General features: G+C 48.1%; 1 protein-coding gene across 1 annotated transcript in view; it reads right to left on the bottom strand.

Annotated features, from left to right (window-relative positions):
- Nucleotides 1-6,625: 6,625 nt before the first annotated feature.
- CACNA1G (calcium voltage-gated channel subunit alpha1 G) overlaps nucleotides 6,626-15,881 on the bottom strand; it is a 130,215-nt gene continuing 120,959 nt past the window's right edge. The window contains exons 37-39 of the mRNA XM_054393724.1: nucleotides 13,763-13,952; nucleotides 10,962-11,131; nucleotides 6,626-7,480 (exon numbers count right to left, since the gene is read on the bottom strand). Of these exons, the coding sequence (XP_054249699.1) occupies nucleotides 6,626-7,480; nucleotides 10,962-11,131; nucleotides 13,763-13,952 (1,215 nt within the window). The remainder of the gene's footprint in view (nucleotides 7,481-10,961; nucleotides 11,132-13,762; nucleotides 13,953-15,881) is intronic.

The following is a 15,881-nucleotide window of genomic DNA, read 5'->3' on the forward strand; positions in this document are numbered from 1 at the left end:
TCTTTTCCAAGAGCCATAGAGGTGTCACATTTTACAGATGGCAAGAAAAGGAGGCCACCAGAGCAGCACTCACAGCAAGGCCCTCCACATTTACTCTGTAAGGGGATGACACTTTGCTTTAACAGGTGTAAGCTGTGGACTTGCAACAAACTGCTAAATGTCAGCACTGCTTGGGTAGCAGCAGGCTTCAGATTTCTTCTTCTCAAGCAGCCAATGGTGTTGCCTCTCTCTTTTTGCAGGAAAGGATTTAACTTTAACTTCCTCATTTCTGAAAAGCACAATGAAGGGCTCCTCCAGAGCACTCTATGTGATACTGTCTGCCCTTGTTACAGGCATGCTCCCATATTTCATACCAAGGTGCTGAGCAGGAGAAGAATCTAGACATGCTGAGAACTGCCTCCATCCTCCCAGAGTGATGCTGGAGCTGCTCTAGCAGCAAGCAGACAAACTGATTGCACAGGGGCTAGATAATTCAACAAGCATGCTCCCAAATATTTGCGTACAGAGGTTGATGGAAGCCATGGCAGGTGTAGCACACCCCAGCCTGTGGGTGGTTCAGCTGCAGTGGGTGGTTCTAAGAAGCTTAGAGTGATGGACAAACAGCCACAGGCAGCAGCAATTGGCACCTGGGCCTTCTGGACCTAAGACCCAAATTATCCTACTTCAGCCTCCAACACAACTGTCACAGCTTATCCCTTCCCCTGCCAACTTGGGCACCCCACAAGCCCCTCCTAGTTTCAAGGGGCTGAAGCTGTTCAAGGTTTAACTGCAAAACATTCACAGAGCTCAGTGGCTGCAGGAATGCAGACACCAGGTCGTGCTTTGTTGGGATGAGCAGCGTCACCACCCCATGGTCACTCTGAGCAGGTAGCACCCAGCAGAGCTGTTCTGCCCTATGCAGGTGTCACAGTACATGTTCTCCCCTGCAGTATTTTCTGTTTGTAGAATGACTCCAATATTAACTTCTTCCTGCTTCCCCCCAGAACAGCTGGATCCTGCTTTCTTTATAGTTGCTAGCACAATAAGTAATTAAGTAGTTTAACCATCCCTTTCATTTCCCAACTGGAGCTGCAGGGGTCTTTGGTTGCACTATTGAGGGTATTAAATGGCTATGGAAAGATAATCTATTCAGGACCTTTGAGAGCTTGCCAGTTACAGGATCCAGTGACTCAAGCAAGAACAGAAAATGCCAGAGGATCCTGCAGGATTATCAACTGCCTTGCAAACACACCCGAAGCAGTGAACACAACACAAAACCCCCCTCCAATGCAACACTGCCCATGAGGCAATGGCTTTCACTCATGATACTGAAGACCACTTCAAAGCAAAGAGAAGCAGCAGGTACAGGGGCCCTCAGGTGCAGAACAAATGCCCCAGTTAAGCCACTTCATGGCATTGTCATCAAGTGACAGTCACTCAGCCTGTGCCAAGTGGCTCCAAACTGCTGAGCTACCCAGCACAAAGCTCCTAAACTGGCACAAGGCCTGCTTGGTTATCCTTCTCCCACACTGGGCTGAGCGGAGGTTAAACACCCCGCCTGAGCTCACAGGCTATGGGTGAGTGCATAGCCCATGCAGGACTGGCACAGACTGGCAAGAAGAGGGAGAGGAGCATGCTAGGCTATTTCAGATGCGCTCTGAAGGAGCTGCGAGCCTATGCAAGGACAAACAAGCATCTCATTTTACACTGAGAGTGGTGAGACACTGGCCCAGGTTGTCCAGAGGTGATAGATGTTCCAGCCCTGGATGCATTCCAGGTCAGGCTGGACAGGGCTCTGAGCAACCCCAACAACAACATCCCTGCCCATGCTAGGGGGTTGGACTAGATGACCTTCAAAGGTCCCTTTCAACCCAAACCAGACTATGATTCTGTCATCTCAGGTAATGCCACAGCCCCAGAGATGCTAGGCAGCTCCAGGACTGCCCCTTGAGCTTTTGTCTCCCAGGGCCTTGTAGAAGCTGATGGTACACTGCTGGGGAGGAGAGATGCCAGATAGCAGCTTGGCTCCAGCAGCTCCTGAAAGCACAGAGCAATGCGTGTCTCTGCTGCATGGTTCCACTGGCTGGCACATTGCTCCCGGGTCTGGGAGAAAGGTTTCCTCTGCTTGTGCTGCAGCAGGGACCAGTTAGCCACGCAGCCGCTGAGCCCTCCTGCAGGAGCACGAACCTGCCTGCGTTTCTTTTCTGTCCCAGCTCTGCGCCGTTCCTGCAGCACCTTGCCGGGACGACGCAAAGCTCCTCACGGGCAGGCAGAGCTGTTCCGCAGGCTCCTTCTCAGCCGTTTCCTGACGGCCGGAGTGTCAGAGCTCCGGTAACCGAAGCAGCTCCTCAGGCCTCGCTGCCCTCTCCTCGCCCCCGCTAGATGGTAGTAGAACACTGCGCACACCGGCCCCGCAGCCCGTACTGGGGCTGACCGCAGCTAGCGGCCTTAGGGGCAGCTCGGACCTCGGTCTGCTAAGGCGCAGCCCTGGAACCTGTGAGATCCTCAGCCCCTAGCAGCTGAGCACAGCCGGTCCTTGGCACGGTGGCAATAAAGGGAACCAGGTTCATTCCCACAAATTGGTTTTTCCTACCTCCTTTGGCGGGTAGGGGTCCATGCAGGGGTCACATCTAAGTGCTGCTGGTTTGTTTTTCCGGAACACCCGAGAAGCAGAAGGCGGCAGCAGCCCTTCCCTCTCTCTCGTGTGGCTGCTTCAAGGTTTCGCAGAGCTGTGGCTGAAGGAGGAGCTGTGCACGCAGTCCTCGAAGTGGGACACTGCTCTCCAGAAGCAGACCGCTTGGCCAGGTTCACATCCCAGTAAGCCAGAAAGAAGGGAATTTGAAGTACCACTTCCCTAGATGCAGCTGCACCGGCTGCCGGCCGCTGCTGCCGCGCGATGCCTGCCCAGCTGCCCACGGCCCGAACACAACCAACCCTCAGAGTGCTGTGGAGGGTGATGATCATGATCATCAAGAACAGAAGAGGGCAGGGCACAGGTGTTTTCTTTTCAAAAGCTTTTAATAGGACACATGTGGGTTTGTCATTTTTAAGGATTTACACTTGGTTTTTGTCTTTTTTCTTTTTTAAAAAAGGACCATTTTAACCCAGTTTTCCCCATGAACACCACCCTGTGTTGCCCTGGCCAAAAGGCCTCCTTTTGGCCTAGACACCGGACCCAGCATACCAATATATTACCTATTAAATACAAAGTTCTCTACTATATACTAGGCTGTTACGGACATGGCAAGAGTGCTGTGCCTACTCTAGTCACCTCGTGTGGTAGTGTACATAGTGTAGCCAAAGGGGCAGAAAAGGGCAGACTGGGGCATAGCCTCTTTTACAATGGGAACGCCTTTTTTTTTTTTTCTTGAATAAACCTTGTGCTGAGTGCAACCCACAGAAGTCAAAACCAGCATTTCCTTTGCCCTCCTCCAAGATCTCTACAGTAAAAATGGTCTGTAATCGAGCTATGAAAAATCAATTCTGTGTGCAAGGGGCTGCAGGAATGGAATTTACATTTCTCCAGACATGGCTGCAATCTCTTTCCCCCTCCCCTGTGTCAGACTGGCAATAGCAGATTATCTTCCTCCTACCTGTATACAGTAAATCCACAGTAGTAAAGTGCTGGTGTGCTTTAATGAACTGGATATCCATGTGACTACTTGACCATGCCCATGGAGAGGGACTGGACTTTGGGGGTGGATGTGTTCCCTGGGTACAGTCCTCAAACAGCAGCAACAGCAGCAGCCTTGAGCTTTGCTGTTGCCTTCCACCCACCACCGGCACACAGGCTCTGAAACTAGGCTGGGTGAGCTGTGATGCAGCAGGTCTGGCTCCAGATTTATGGAAAGAAACTTGTAGATAAGAGCTGCTTCTGTTCCCAAGATGCTACACAGACTTTTAACAATTTCTCCATAGATGTCTACAAAAATACAAAAAATTCTATCAACAGAACCATTCTACAGAATTCCTGTGGATTTTGTACATTTTGTTTAAAAAAAGTCAAATTCTATAAAACCCCCCCAAGGTATTTAAAATTCTCTCAAGATTATTGCACGTACTGCAGTACATTTGTGTTTGTCTTTCAAAAGGGCATCTAGAAAACATTCAGCCAGTTTAGAAAACAACTATTGTACATGAATTTCTTTTCCTGAATGTCTTGCCATGGACGTTTCTCGTGGGCTGGTCTTTATCGACATTGACCTGTGATGGAAACTCCTCCTCGCTTCCACAAACCTTGCCAGGGAGCAAGCCTCTGAGCACTGAGAAGAGCCTTTGAGCCTTCTGATACGTTTAGAGCTGAGCATTTGGATTAACATCACACCACTGTCTTGTGCCACTATTTCAAGCACAGCATTCCACGGGTTTTTGTAAGGAAGGACGCACACAAGTTGTGTCATTCCAGCTACCCAAACACAATCCTCATCATTAAGGAACCAGGGTCAGCAATGTTAGTGGCCCAGCTATTTTCCAAAATTATTTGGCGTACCGAAAACCTGAGGCTCATTATGAGTGTAAAACCAAAAAGGAATTAAGAATATTTCTCAGGTTTAATACACTATAATTTTATTATTTCCTTAAATGTGGGCTGGGGGAAGAACTGATGAAAGGTTTGTTTGAAATCATTGCTTTAAAGTGGCTTAACCCTGGCTTTGGACTGGCATATCACAGACAGTGGCCTCTGGATGGGCTGTGTGGAAGAGGGGAGAAATGTCCCAGCCAAGAATTAAACTAACTGAGGTAAATAGCACAGAATGTTAATCCTTCTACCTCAAGCACCCTGATTGTCTGTCTTCTGCTGAAAGCCCTTACATTTCTGCAGGACATGTAAATCAATAGGGAATGTTTACAGAGCAAATGTCCTCAAGTGAAAAGAAAGGAGCTTAAGACCTCACATAGGCTGTTGGGTATAAACAGCATCTTCCTCTTCCATGTATGCTTGGAGCTAATGCAGATCCATGCAGTGATAACTGTCTGATCTCTGGATGGATGAAGGGCTGCACATCAACACCTTGTAGTGATTTGAGAAGATCAGCAGTTCTCAGAAAGTTACAGGCTCCCAACTGACGGAATTAGCACAAATCCTCCTCTTCCTGTGCTGGTTTGAGACACGATCCAGCACAGCCTTATCCATGTAGGCAGCATTAAACCTGTGACTACTCACACACTTCAAACCATGCCTGCTGAGACTTATTTAGCCTACAGCTTAATGTGATTTCATGGAGGTTGAGTGAAGTTAATGTCTGGTTTCCATCAGTTCTGTGCCGAGAGGGAGGTGTGGAAGCAGGAGGAGCTGTGGTGGCTCCCGGGCTGTACCCAGCTGTACAGATTGCTTTTTGCAGAGGGCCTTAGCACAGAGGTGAACAGTTTGTTGCTGAGATGACTGCCATTAAGGACATGGATTCTGGTTTTATCTGCTTTGTATCATAATGTTGCTGCTTAAGGCTTTTGATAGATTAGAAAGAACATTACAGTCAAGGTATGAAAATTAGCTCTAGGAGTGGTAGCCAAAGCCTTGACTTTTGTACTGAAAACCAAGAGTCCCTCAGTGCTTGTGATCTCATGTGCAACCTGGACAAGAACTTGCAGCAGGCCTTGACTCTGTCAAACACTTAAGCACATGACTTTCACTTTCAGGAATCAACTCCAACCAGCCTCAAGGCAGCTGAGGAACAAGCATCACTCTGAAGCACTCCAGTCCTTGCCGTGCCCAGCCTGCCTTGCACTCCAGCACTGCTGGGCTGGACCTTTCTGTGTGGGTGCAGAGAGGAGCAGCTCCCCTGCAAGGAGTGGGCTCTTAGAGGCTGAAGCTCAGCAAGAGGAACAATCTGGCTGGGAGACACTGCAGAACACCTCTGAAGTGGCCACTGGCTGTGGTGGCCCCAGTTTCCCAGGCAGGTCTGAAGGGTAAATCAGCAGCGCAGACCTGTAGCTGCTTGTGCAGTGTGCAGAGAAAGGGCTCTGGGCACCACTTTCAGGCATCCACCACCATGCTGCTTTGTGCCTCCCTGTGCTTGTGCACTAAGACTGCAACATTCCTTTGCTTAAACACTGCCACTGCATTTCTGTACTACCCAAATGAGCTGCTTCGCAGAGCATCATTGAAGTCCAAGGGGAAAAATAAATTACATTAAATAATCCTTATTTACTGCTAGCTGTGGCATACATTTCCTCTGTAATGCACTAATTTGCTACATTTTGTGTTTTGCAAAACAAAATGAAACCAACCAAACAAAACACACAAAAAAGAAGGGATTAAATACATAGCTTTAGGTTAAAATATTCATAAAACCCAACCTTATCTCAGAAACACTCTGAGAGACTTAAAATAGAAGAAAATTAAAGGAGTCTTTAGTCACAAAATGTACTACATCCTGCAATACTAGGCTCAATTAATTTAATAAAATATAATATACACAGAGATTCTGCACATTGTATTGCTTTTACCTAAGCATATGCTCTGCTTAGGTAAGCGTGACCTAGGTTAACCACACTTTTGCCCAGCTGGCTGTTTAATCTCTCTTTGGAAATGCTTTACCCAGTGCCATTCTGGAACACAGTTTGTCACTTTCTGTCTTTCTTTCTTTGTTTGTTGTTTTTCTATTACATGAAAGGAGGAAAACGTTTGGCACCAACAGAAAGCAACTCAGGGGTCCATTTCCGACTGATCAAAGGAAAAGCTAGGAAGTGTCAACAAGTCTTTCTTTGGGGTAGGAGATGCTGACATACTGTCTGGAAGCAGGGAATCCCCTGTGTCCATCGAATCCTTGGATTCGCAGGACGGAGCACGCCGCCTCAAGCAAATGTCTGCACCCGCAGGAGAGATGCTGTGGGAACCTCTAGGCAGCAAGCCCTGCCTGTCAGGGGGCTCTATAGATATGCATGGAGGGCTCAGTTTTTTCTTCTGCCGTGATCCTTGCAAGCCTTCCATTTCACTTACCACCTGACTTATGAAGCCAGAAGAGCTGGATGTGTAATGGTGCTGAGGGCTGTTTTCCATGGAACAAATTTCTATTGAATGTCTCCTTTGATCATCTAACCAAGAGAGAGGCTTTTTTAGAAGCCCCTGGGTGTCTACACTGTGGTATTTCTTCAGGTCCTTCAAGGGCACGCTGCCAGCATTGCCCACATTCCTCTTAGGAGTGAGAGGCTGAACCTCTGAACAGGCACTCGAGGCTGTACAAGTTTCTGATGTGAAAGGCTCCAAGGAGCTGTTTGTTTCAGATACTTCTTGGTCCACCGAGTCTCCAGGTGTCTCCTGACACGAGTCTGCACAAGCACACGATGCTGGTGCCTGCTTTGAAACATGACACTGAGTGTAGGAAAGCTGCCGCATGCCAGTGCTTGCCCGGCTCCATGCAGCTACTTCATTCACTTCTGAGGGCATCAAAGCCTCTGATGGCTCCTCCTTGGGTACAGAGGGGACATTTAGGTCAGGGAGCTCACTCACCTCAGTGTGCATATTCTCCTTGCTATCCAGAGAGTCGTTCTGGATGGCCATCTGCATCGGCGTGCACAGTAGTGGGCAGGGGGGCAGCCGCCAGGCGAGAAAGACAGAGCAAAGGTTAGCACAGACAAGGGACAGCACCCACAGGGCACTCAGCACAGACCATGTAGCTCCTACAACAGCCTGTCCTTTGGGTTTTGCTCCTGTGTAAGTGACAGTAGAATCTGGCCCTTCGTTCCTCCCAAATGGCTGTCCTCCAGCTTTCTCCTCTAAGGATGCAGGGCTGAAAGGCAGAGTGGCCCCACCCAGACTGAGACAGGCTCTCGTGCAAAGCATGAGAGGCTAGAATGAAGCCCTTTATGATTTTGGCAGCCCAGGTAGGGGCAGGAGAGGAAGGACATGCAGGTGAGCCTCTGTATCCCCTTCTCCAACTCAGGTGATTCGGAGGGCATGGGGCAGGCTGCCCAGAGCAACCCTAATGGCTCTGTGCCAGTGTCAGGGGGACAGCCTGTCCCTGGCTTTGGTGGCCAGGCTGAAGCCACAACTCTACACCATCTTATGGCAGGCGGGCTGGAAAAACTGGAGACCAAAGCTGGACTACTGCTAATAATGACTTGTAATTATTTCAGCTTATTCTTATGTTCACATTCATGCTTCCTAAGGCACATTTTGCCTGCCTCCTGGCAGGGAGAACCGATGGCATGTTCTGAAGGCTTTGTCTTTTCACTGCACTGCATCCCTTGTCAAAAGGGTTTATAAATCAGCCACATTAGCCAACCCTTAAAGGCAGTGTCTCACTTGGATATGAAATGATCTTAAAGATGAAAAACTTCACAGAGAAATTTGGAGGGAATGCATACAGCTGGTCTCAGTCCTTTAGAGAAGTGAGGAGATGAAATTCTTCATACTAAGGAGTGCTTTTGTGACCAATCACCCCAAATTATCTTAACATACATACACAAATTGTCCTGCAGGATGGTTTGAGCCCAATGGTCTCTGCATGCACAGCTCTCATCAGCTGCAGCATGCAGTTGTGAGCAGATGAACAGCAGCCTGCTGTTTGCCTGTACACAGGGCTCCCCTTGTCAGCTCTGAGAGCTGAGGGAGCATTTCCTACAGCAAATGATGTTGTCCAGTGCTGCTGAATCCTTTCAGTTAACTGAATAATGCTGGCAACTAACCACGGCAAAGAGTGCAGCTAATTCTGATCTCCTCAAAGCTCTAGGGACTGTTTCTCACATCCTGAGAACAGACAGGGACCACAAAGAGTAGAACACAGAAGCAAAAAGTAATTACTGTGATTACTTTTGCTTGCACACCAACCTGTGCTGCACACAAGGACAGTGTTAGTGCCACCAGCAGGCCCTTTCCCTACAACACAGACATCTCTGGCAGTTGCTAACAGTAACTGTACAAATAGTTGGTTGCAAATTAAAAGGACCCTCTGCCACCCCACTAGGGTGCACACCTGTAGTAGCCACAGCTTGTGTGCGCTACACCTTGGATACACAGTCCTGGAACCAAAGAAATCACTATTGATTTAATTTCAGTGGAGTTCCTCTGGAGAAAAGCCTTTGTGCAGTGCCAAGGAGCATGTTCCTCAGCAGGGAATGTCCTCCCACAGCATCTGAGCCACTCATCTTCATCTGTGAGGACACCGCCTGGCGTCAGACCCTCCGGCGTCTAAGCTGCACTGCGGGGACCATGTCCACTCTCCAGCACACGTGAGACAAGGGGAGGTTAAACCGTGGGCTTAGTGATGGGGGAAAGTGCATGGACCAGGTATGTGGTGGACAAGATTTATCTATACACAGATTCAGGAAAGGAAAAGGAAAGGAAAAGGAAGGAATGAAAAAGAAAAAACAACACAAACAAGGCCAGGTCAGAATTCCATGCAGTTTGTGCAACCAAGGGAAAACAGGGACTGCACACTGTGCTCCTTTGAGCTGCTGGCATGAGCTAGTAACAAATTAGAGGTGGCAGATTAGAAGAGAGCAGGAGTGCCAGGGTGTGAAGGTAATCTTGCCTCTTTAAGGACTATTTCACAATGTCTGGCCACCTAGACTGCAATTAACAGTAACTGCAATGCTGCCCTGTTGCCAGGAGCAACATCACTTGCTCCCTTTAGCTGCTCCTTGCTGCTTGGGAACATGCCCAAGCCACCACCTCTCTAACTTTCAGAAGGGTCTGTCCAGCCTGGGGACAATATGCAGTCACAGAGCTTTTGCCTTTCTGAGATGGCACTGCAAGAGCACTGAGGGGAGAGAGGGGAATAACTCATCATGAGAAAAGAGCTAGAAAAAGAAGCCTTTGAAGACATGAACAAAAGGAAGCTGAGGAAGACAGCTACCAGGGTAATTCATGCAGGACACATCAGGAGCGTGGCTCTGTTACTCATTAGAAGGCAGTACAGAGTGGTTATGAACTGGAATCCTGACATCAATTAGCTTCACCATTTGCAGTGATCGGGGTATCTGGCCAGCCCTGTGCAGGCAAATACATGCAGGGAATTTCTTCTGTCAATTTAGCAATCCAGGCTAATGTCATCGTTAACCTTGGAACTTCACATTCATCTTCAGAGCTTAAAGAATCAACTGCCTAATTTGTCAATGTTGATTAAAAGATGAAAGAAAAGAGAATATTTTTATGCAGGAAAGAAATTGCTTTTGAAAAAAACAGAACCGATCAATTTCTTGTATATAAAATCAGGCATGAAGCTACTGGAGAAAGCAGGGTTGGGTAACCGACCTGCCTCTGCTCCTGGCTCAGATGCACAACCAAATATGCTTCAAATGCTGAGAGTGGAGCAAAAGGATTTTACTGAAAAAAGATAAATTTAAACTTGTGCTTCCAATCAACCAGAGTGGAATCTTTGATTAGATCTCTTCCACCTTTGATTGAATCAGTATTTAAATCAATGCCAAGCAAAAAAAACCAAAACAAAACAACCAAACCAAACAAACACCACCACCACCAAAAAAAAAACCAAACAGAGATAAAACCAGTTGCTAAATAAGAGGTGTTCTGGTTTGCATACACTCAAGCTTTCCAAAAGCACACAGGAGATTTGAAAGGATCAGGGCAGCTCTCTCTGTGAAAGGAGTGTGCTTGCCTTTAAACAGTTTTCCCCCTTCTGAGAAACCAGAGGAGCCAAAGGAGGGGTGACCTGGGATGGAGCCTGCTGTCCCTGTGTCCTTTTAAGCTCTGAGAAAATCACAGCAGTAAAGAATTAGTTCCTCAACCCTAGTGAGCCCCTGGGGAGCATTTGGCTGCATCTATGAAGAGGACTGAAAAAAATAAAGTGCTAACAATGTGGAGAACATTCAGGCGCGGTGCCAGAGGAGATGATACTCATCGCACACATTCTTTGGAGACTCGTGGATGGTTTTCAGATCAAAATCCATCAACCTTCGTGTTATTTCTGTAGGAGAATTACAGTTCTCTGGAGGCTTCTCTGTGAATCCCTCCTTGAACTTCAAGCCTGGTTAACCTGGAAACGCAATGATGTCAAACCTCACGGGCGCAACCTGCTTACCTGCCTGCGGAGCAGCCTCTCAGCAGAAGGGGAGTGCGCCTGTGGGGCCACTTGGGCTTTGCCCTCCCTCACAAAATGGTCACGAGCTCTGGCATGGTGAAAATGACCTTTTGGAATCTGCAGGAGAGAGCTGGTGTCTGCTGGCTGCGATTGCACCGATGCCTTTGAACCTTGGAAGAAGGAGAATAGAGCAAGGTGACATTTTCCCCTGGGCATCGTGTCCCAGTCTCAGGCAGTTTTACAACAAATTGCTCCATTGCACTTTGGACCAGGCACAGCAAAACCACTGAGAGCAGCAAGTGGCTATCCATGACTGGGAACATCTCCCACCTACCAATCAATGAGTGCAAAATTGTCTGGTATTGCATTTTTCTCAGCAGTGTTCCCCAACACAGCTGGAGTAGATCCTGTTACAGACAGGAGCTTGTGAACTAGAAATTCATCTGGCCAGCAACGTCTACATCCCTGCTTTAGGGCCCATCACTTTGAAGGCAACCACACATCTTAGTATGGCTAGAGGCTGGCTTTCAGACTCCAGCAGAGGAGGTCTCCATGCCTGTGTGCATGCAGAACTTGCCTGCTGGGACCTCCAAACCAGCAAGCACACTGGAAGTGAAGCCAAAAGGAAAGGGACACAGCAGCTTTCAAAGCTAGCTCTGCAAAGCATCCCAGGAGAGGGAACTGCACACTCCCAAGCCTCTTTCTGACCCTTTGCAGTTGCTGGCTACTTCTGAAAGGTTTGAAGCCCTGCATGCACTCCCGCCAGGCTCAACGTTTTTCGGAACAATTCATTTAACCTGGACTGCATCCCAGAGAATCTCATTTGTCCTGGAATGTTTCCCAGAACAACAGCCCCATTAGGAAGGAGTATTCAAACAAATGTCTCCTGCAAGTGCCAGTGTTCCTGACAACAAACCCCGTCCCAGTTTGAACTATTATGGCTTGGCTGTGGTGAATTATTAGAGGCGCCTGGCACCTTTTGCTGTCTTCACAACGCTTTATAATATTACGAAGTGTAAACAGGCAGGGGTGACTTCCCCACCTGGGGAAGCAGTGACATTGTAGGTGGGACAGGACAGCAATGCCCATGCCAAGATGTGGGCACCTTACTCACCTCCAAGCACTTTGGCCTGCTTAAGGAGTTTGGAATTTAGTCAGCAGGAGAGAAACACAAAAGGTTTAACTGCTTAATGAGGTGATGGATGAAACATCAGCTCTGCCTCTTCTAAAGCCTTCTGCTCCATCTCAGGGGAAGTTTTTTCCTGTGGATTTACCAGGGTGCAATGCCTGCCCCCTGCAAGGCAGAGCTGTCTGATGGAGCTATTCAGTTCTCCATGCTGGGAGCTGGGAAGTGAAATCTTGGTTCAGGAGTCACCCACTTCTTGGGCAAGCTGGTGTAGCTTTGGTTCAAGACAGAACAAGCACATCTGAACTAAGGGTCAAAACCAAAGCACTGGAAACCCTCTGTGTAGCAAATGGGATTGTTCTGTGTGGTCAGTGATTATAAGTCCAAGAAATGTCCTGGCTGTTAGAGTGTGATGGTTTGAAACTGTCTTTTTAATTTTTCCTTGCAAAGTTCAGAACAGAGAAAGTGAAAGAATGTAAATAAGTCACTATTGGGTGTAAGAAAGCAAAATAACGATTGTTCTAAACACTTCCATTGGATAGATAGAAATGTTTAAGAACTATTACCCAAAACAAAGTGGGCACTCTGCACATTCTGTGTTCGGCAGTGGGGGCAGTTGCTGGGCTGTCTGGTTGCTGTTTCTTCTTCTCTTCTGGCTGAAGATAACACACACTGACCTTGGCAGCTAAGTTAACAACTTTCTGCTTAACTAACTCTGCTTCTCTGTCCAGGGAGGTCTGGGGGGAAGCTCCTGGGAGAGAGAGAGGCCCCTTTGGGAGGGTCCCCTTGGGGGGAAGCGAAGGGAGATCGGTTGTGCTTTTCTGTTGATTGTATATATTTGTGAATGTCGTGAATTTTGTATATTTGTACATATTCATTGCATTTCATTGTAGATTTTAGACTTTGCTTGTAAATACAACTTTTCATTTGCTTCCAGACTGAGCTAGCCTGGTTATTGTCGGGGGGGGGGGGGAGGGGGGGAAATTTCAGCTCACACCGACACATAGAGACAGCCATAAATTCTGGCTGCACGGAGAGTAATGCAAGCTCTGCTATTGAGTGGGATTTGACCAGGATTTTAGCTGCACCTTTTGTATTTTGTACAAACAGGTTCTTCAAATGACAGCTCTTGACCTTGAAATCTCTACATTATGGCAGTGATTCATCTCCCTCCCTTGTGTCCACATTCTTCTTCTGCTCTTCAGCAGTTGCTGTTCATACAAATTCTTATTACTATGCAAATTTCAACATCTCCTTTCTAATCTGTTCAAATCTCCTACCATTCTGGGGAGCACTGAAATGATGTTCAGCTTTCAGATGGCTTTCAGATGACAATGCTTATAAGGACTCCTCTGCCTTATCTGTGACAAATGTCTCAAGTGATGGCATGTACAGCAGAATCAAGCAGTCACGGTCCCTGGCCAGCAGAAGGCAACCCCTGGCACCAGAGCAGCTGATAGCAGGCCCACCAGCAGTGGGAGGCAGCTGCAAGGGCAGGCACCCAGGAGTAGGGACAGCCCCCAGCATCTGCAGGAGGCTGCACCCAGCAATAGCTCCAGGTCTAGCTCTGAGCCCTTGGGAAAGGCACTGCCTGCTGCATCCTCTCATTTCCCCTTTCACCTCATGCTGAGATCTCTCTCAGCTCACGACATTGATGTTCACAACAGAGCTGTACCTGACTTGGACTTGCGGTGTGCTGCATCCCTCTCGCCCAGGGTGGCAGGGCAGGGCCCGGAGTAGGGCGGCTGGAACATGTAGCTGTCATTGGGCAGGGAGTGGGTGCGCCCCACCGAGGGCTTCCTGACGCTCAGCAGGTCCTTGCTGGGAGACAGGGTCAGGGCGGCGTCCCTGGAGCGGAGATCAGCCTGTGGGGAAAGGCCAGTGAGGGGGGAGCCGGGGAGGGGGGAAGAGGAGAAGTGCCCAGAAACGCTAGCAACAGCCACTGCAATCGGGATGGCACGATGGGCATGCACAGGTGGCACGAATGGATCTACCAGGAAGCTCTACCCCTGCTGGTGTTTGGTCAATAAAGTGTCACACAGAATGAGGCACAGAGACAGAGGGAGCAGCACTGCAGAAACAAACCATGACTATTTCAGGGGTATGCAAAGAAGGCATCATGCCTCAAGGCCAGCAATGGGCACACACTTTGCATAGCTTTGATCCTCTGTAATAATAGCAAAGCTCTCTTGATGTGCCCTCGTCAGCAAGTCAGACTTCTACAGAGGTGAAGTCCTCATCCAACAGTAAGAGAAGGGAAATGAAAACAAATATGAAATCTAGTTTAATTTTATTGGTTTTTTTTTTCTCCTCACACAATGAATAACTAACCCCAGCTTACTGAAAGGGATATCTGGACCTCCTGCTTCAGGGTTAAAGCCATTCTCTAATTAGAAGGGAGCTAATGCAAGCAGGAGCTCTCATCTGTATGTTGACTGCAGAGGTTTTACAGCCGAAGAGCCTCTTGGAATTGGCAGCACCAGAGGCAATATCAAATGGGGTGGATTCAGGTCTGATTTTATACATAAGTGTCTCCATCCCAGAAATGCTCTTGGGTCTTACTGTGTGGGACAGTCTTAGCAAAAATGGAAGCCAAGCTGTCTTCTCTGGATATTTCTGAGAGAAGGATTTCAACTTTGAAAGGTCTTCCCTGGAAAGCACAGCAAGAAGGTGATGCTGGTGTCTGAGGCAGACTACTGCTGCTGCTGGGCTTGCAGAGCTCTCAGCCTGGTTGTTTGACAGCTCTTCTCTCAGTGCACTGGCAGCTCTGCTGAAATGAACACCGAGGGGGTTTTACCAATGTGATCCTCAGTCATAAACCCAAAATTTCAGTCTGGTATTTTGTCTGCAGAAGAAACGTGATGGGATTGAAAAGAATTTACAAAAAGGAAACAAACAAACAAAGAAGAAAAGGGGGGAAGGGAAGGAAGAGCAGTGTACGTTTAATGAAGGAAAGCCAGCTGCAGCGTCAGGCAGCACCAGCCCCAGTCTGCGGGAGCCTGCTGGTTTGGATACAGCCTGATAAGGGCAACTGCAGCCTCCTGACAGAGCTCAGGAAGGGAGGGCAAATCTGTGCTGGCAAAGCTGAGATCTGGCATCTGGGAACCTCTCTGCTCCTCCATGCCTTCCCTCCTGAGCAGTGTTGATGCTGTTTAGCTTTCATATCACTAGCTTAAAGCAGAAAAAAATGGCCTGAAAGCAGCAAAAAATTCCAAACTCAAAACCACTGGGATCTGCATACAAGAATTTCAAGTGGAGATCCTGTCCAAACCCAGCCCTTAATGAACCTTTAGGACCAGCGACAGGATCCGACACCACAGTGGACTCATTTCCGCTTCCTGACCACCTCAGAGGGAATCTGGTGAGGGAACTTCATGAAAGCTCTTTAAAACAACTGCACAAGGATGGTCTGAGCCCAGCCCAGTAGCAGGGCAGAGGGAGCACAGGACACCCTGCCTTACTGCTAGTTCTGAAAAACATCTTTTTGTGGCAATGACTGCAAATCAGAGCCGAGTTTTCCATGGGAAAAAACCCTAACCTGAACTCAGAGCTATTCTGGGTCAAACAAAACGTTCTGAGGTATCTGTCAATTAAAGCTGTAAGAGTAAGATTACTGCTTTTAGAAAAGATTTCAATGAAAGCCTGCAAATTTCCAGGAGTTTGGGAAACTGTCTGGACCAAAGCTCTTTGTTGTTTCTGACACAAATTCACAAAATGCTTAGTTTTGGGTTGGTTTTTTTTCCTGTTTTTAGAAACCTCAGCTATCTTGGCTCTGCCCTTGGGACTCTGTTGTG

Source organism: Indicator indicator, chromosome 29 (assembly GCF_027791375.1).
Source record: "Indicator indicator isolate 239-I01 chromosome 29, UM_Iind_1.1, whole genome shotgun sequence".
Classification (NCBI taxonomy): domain Eukaryota; kingdom Metazoa; phylum Chordata; class Aves; order Piciformes; family Indicatoridae; genus Indicator; species Indicator indicator.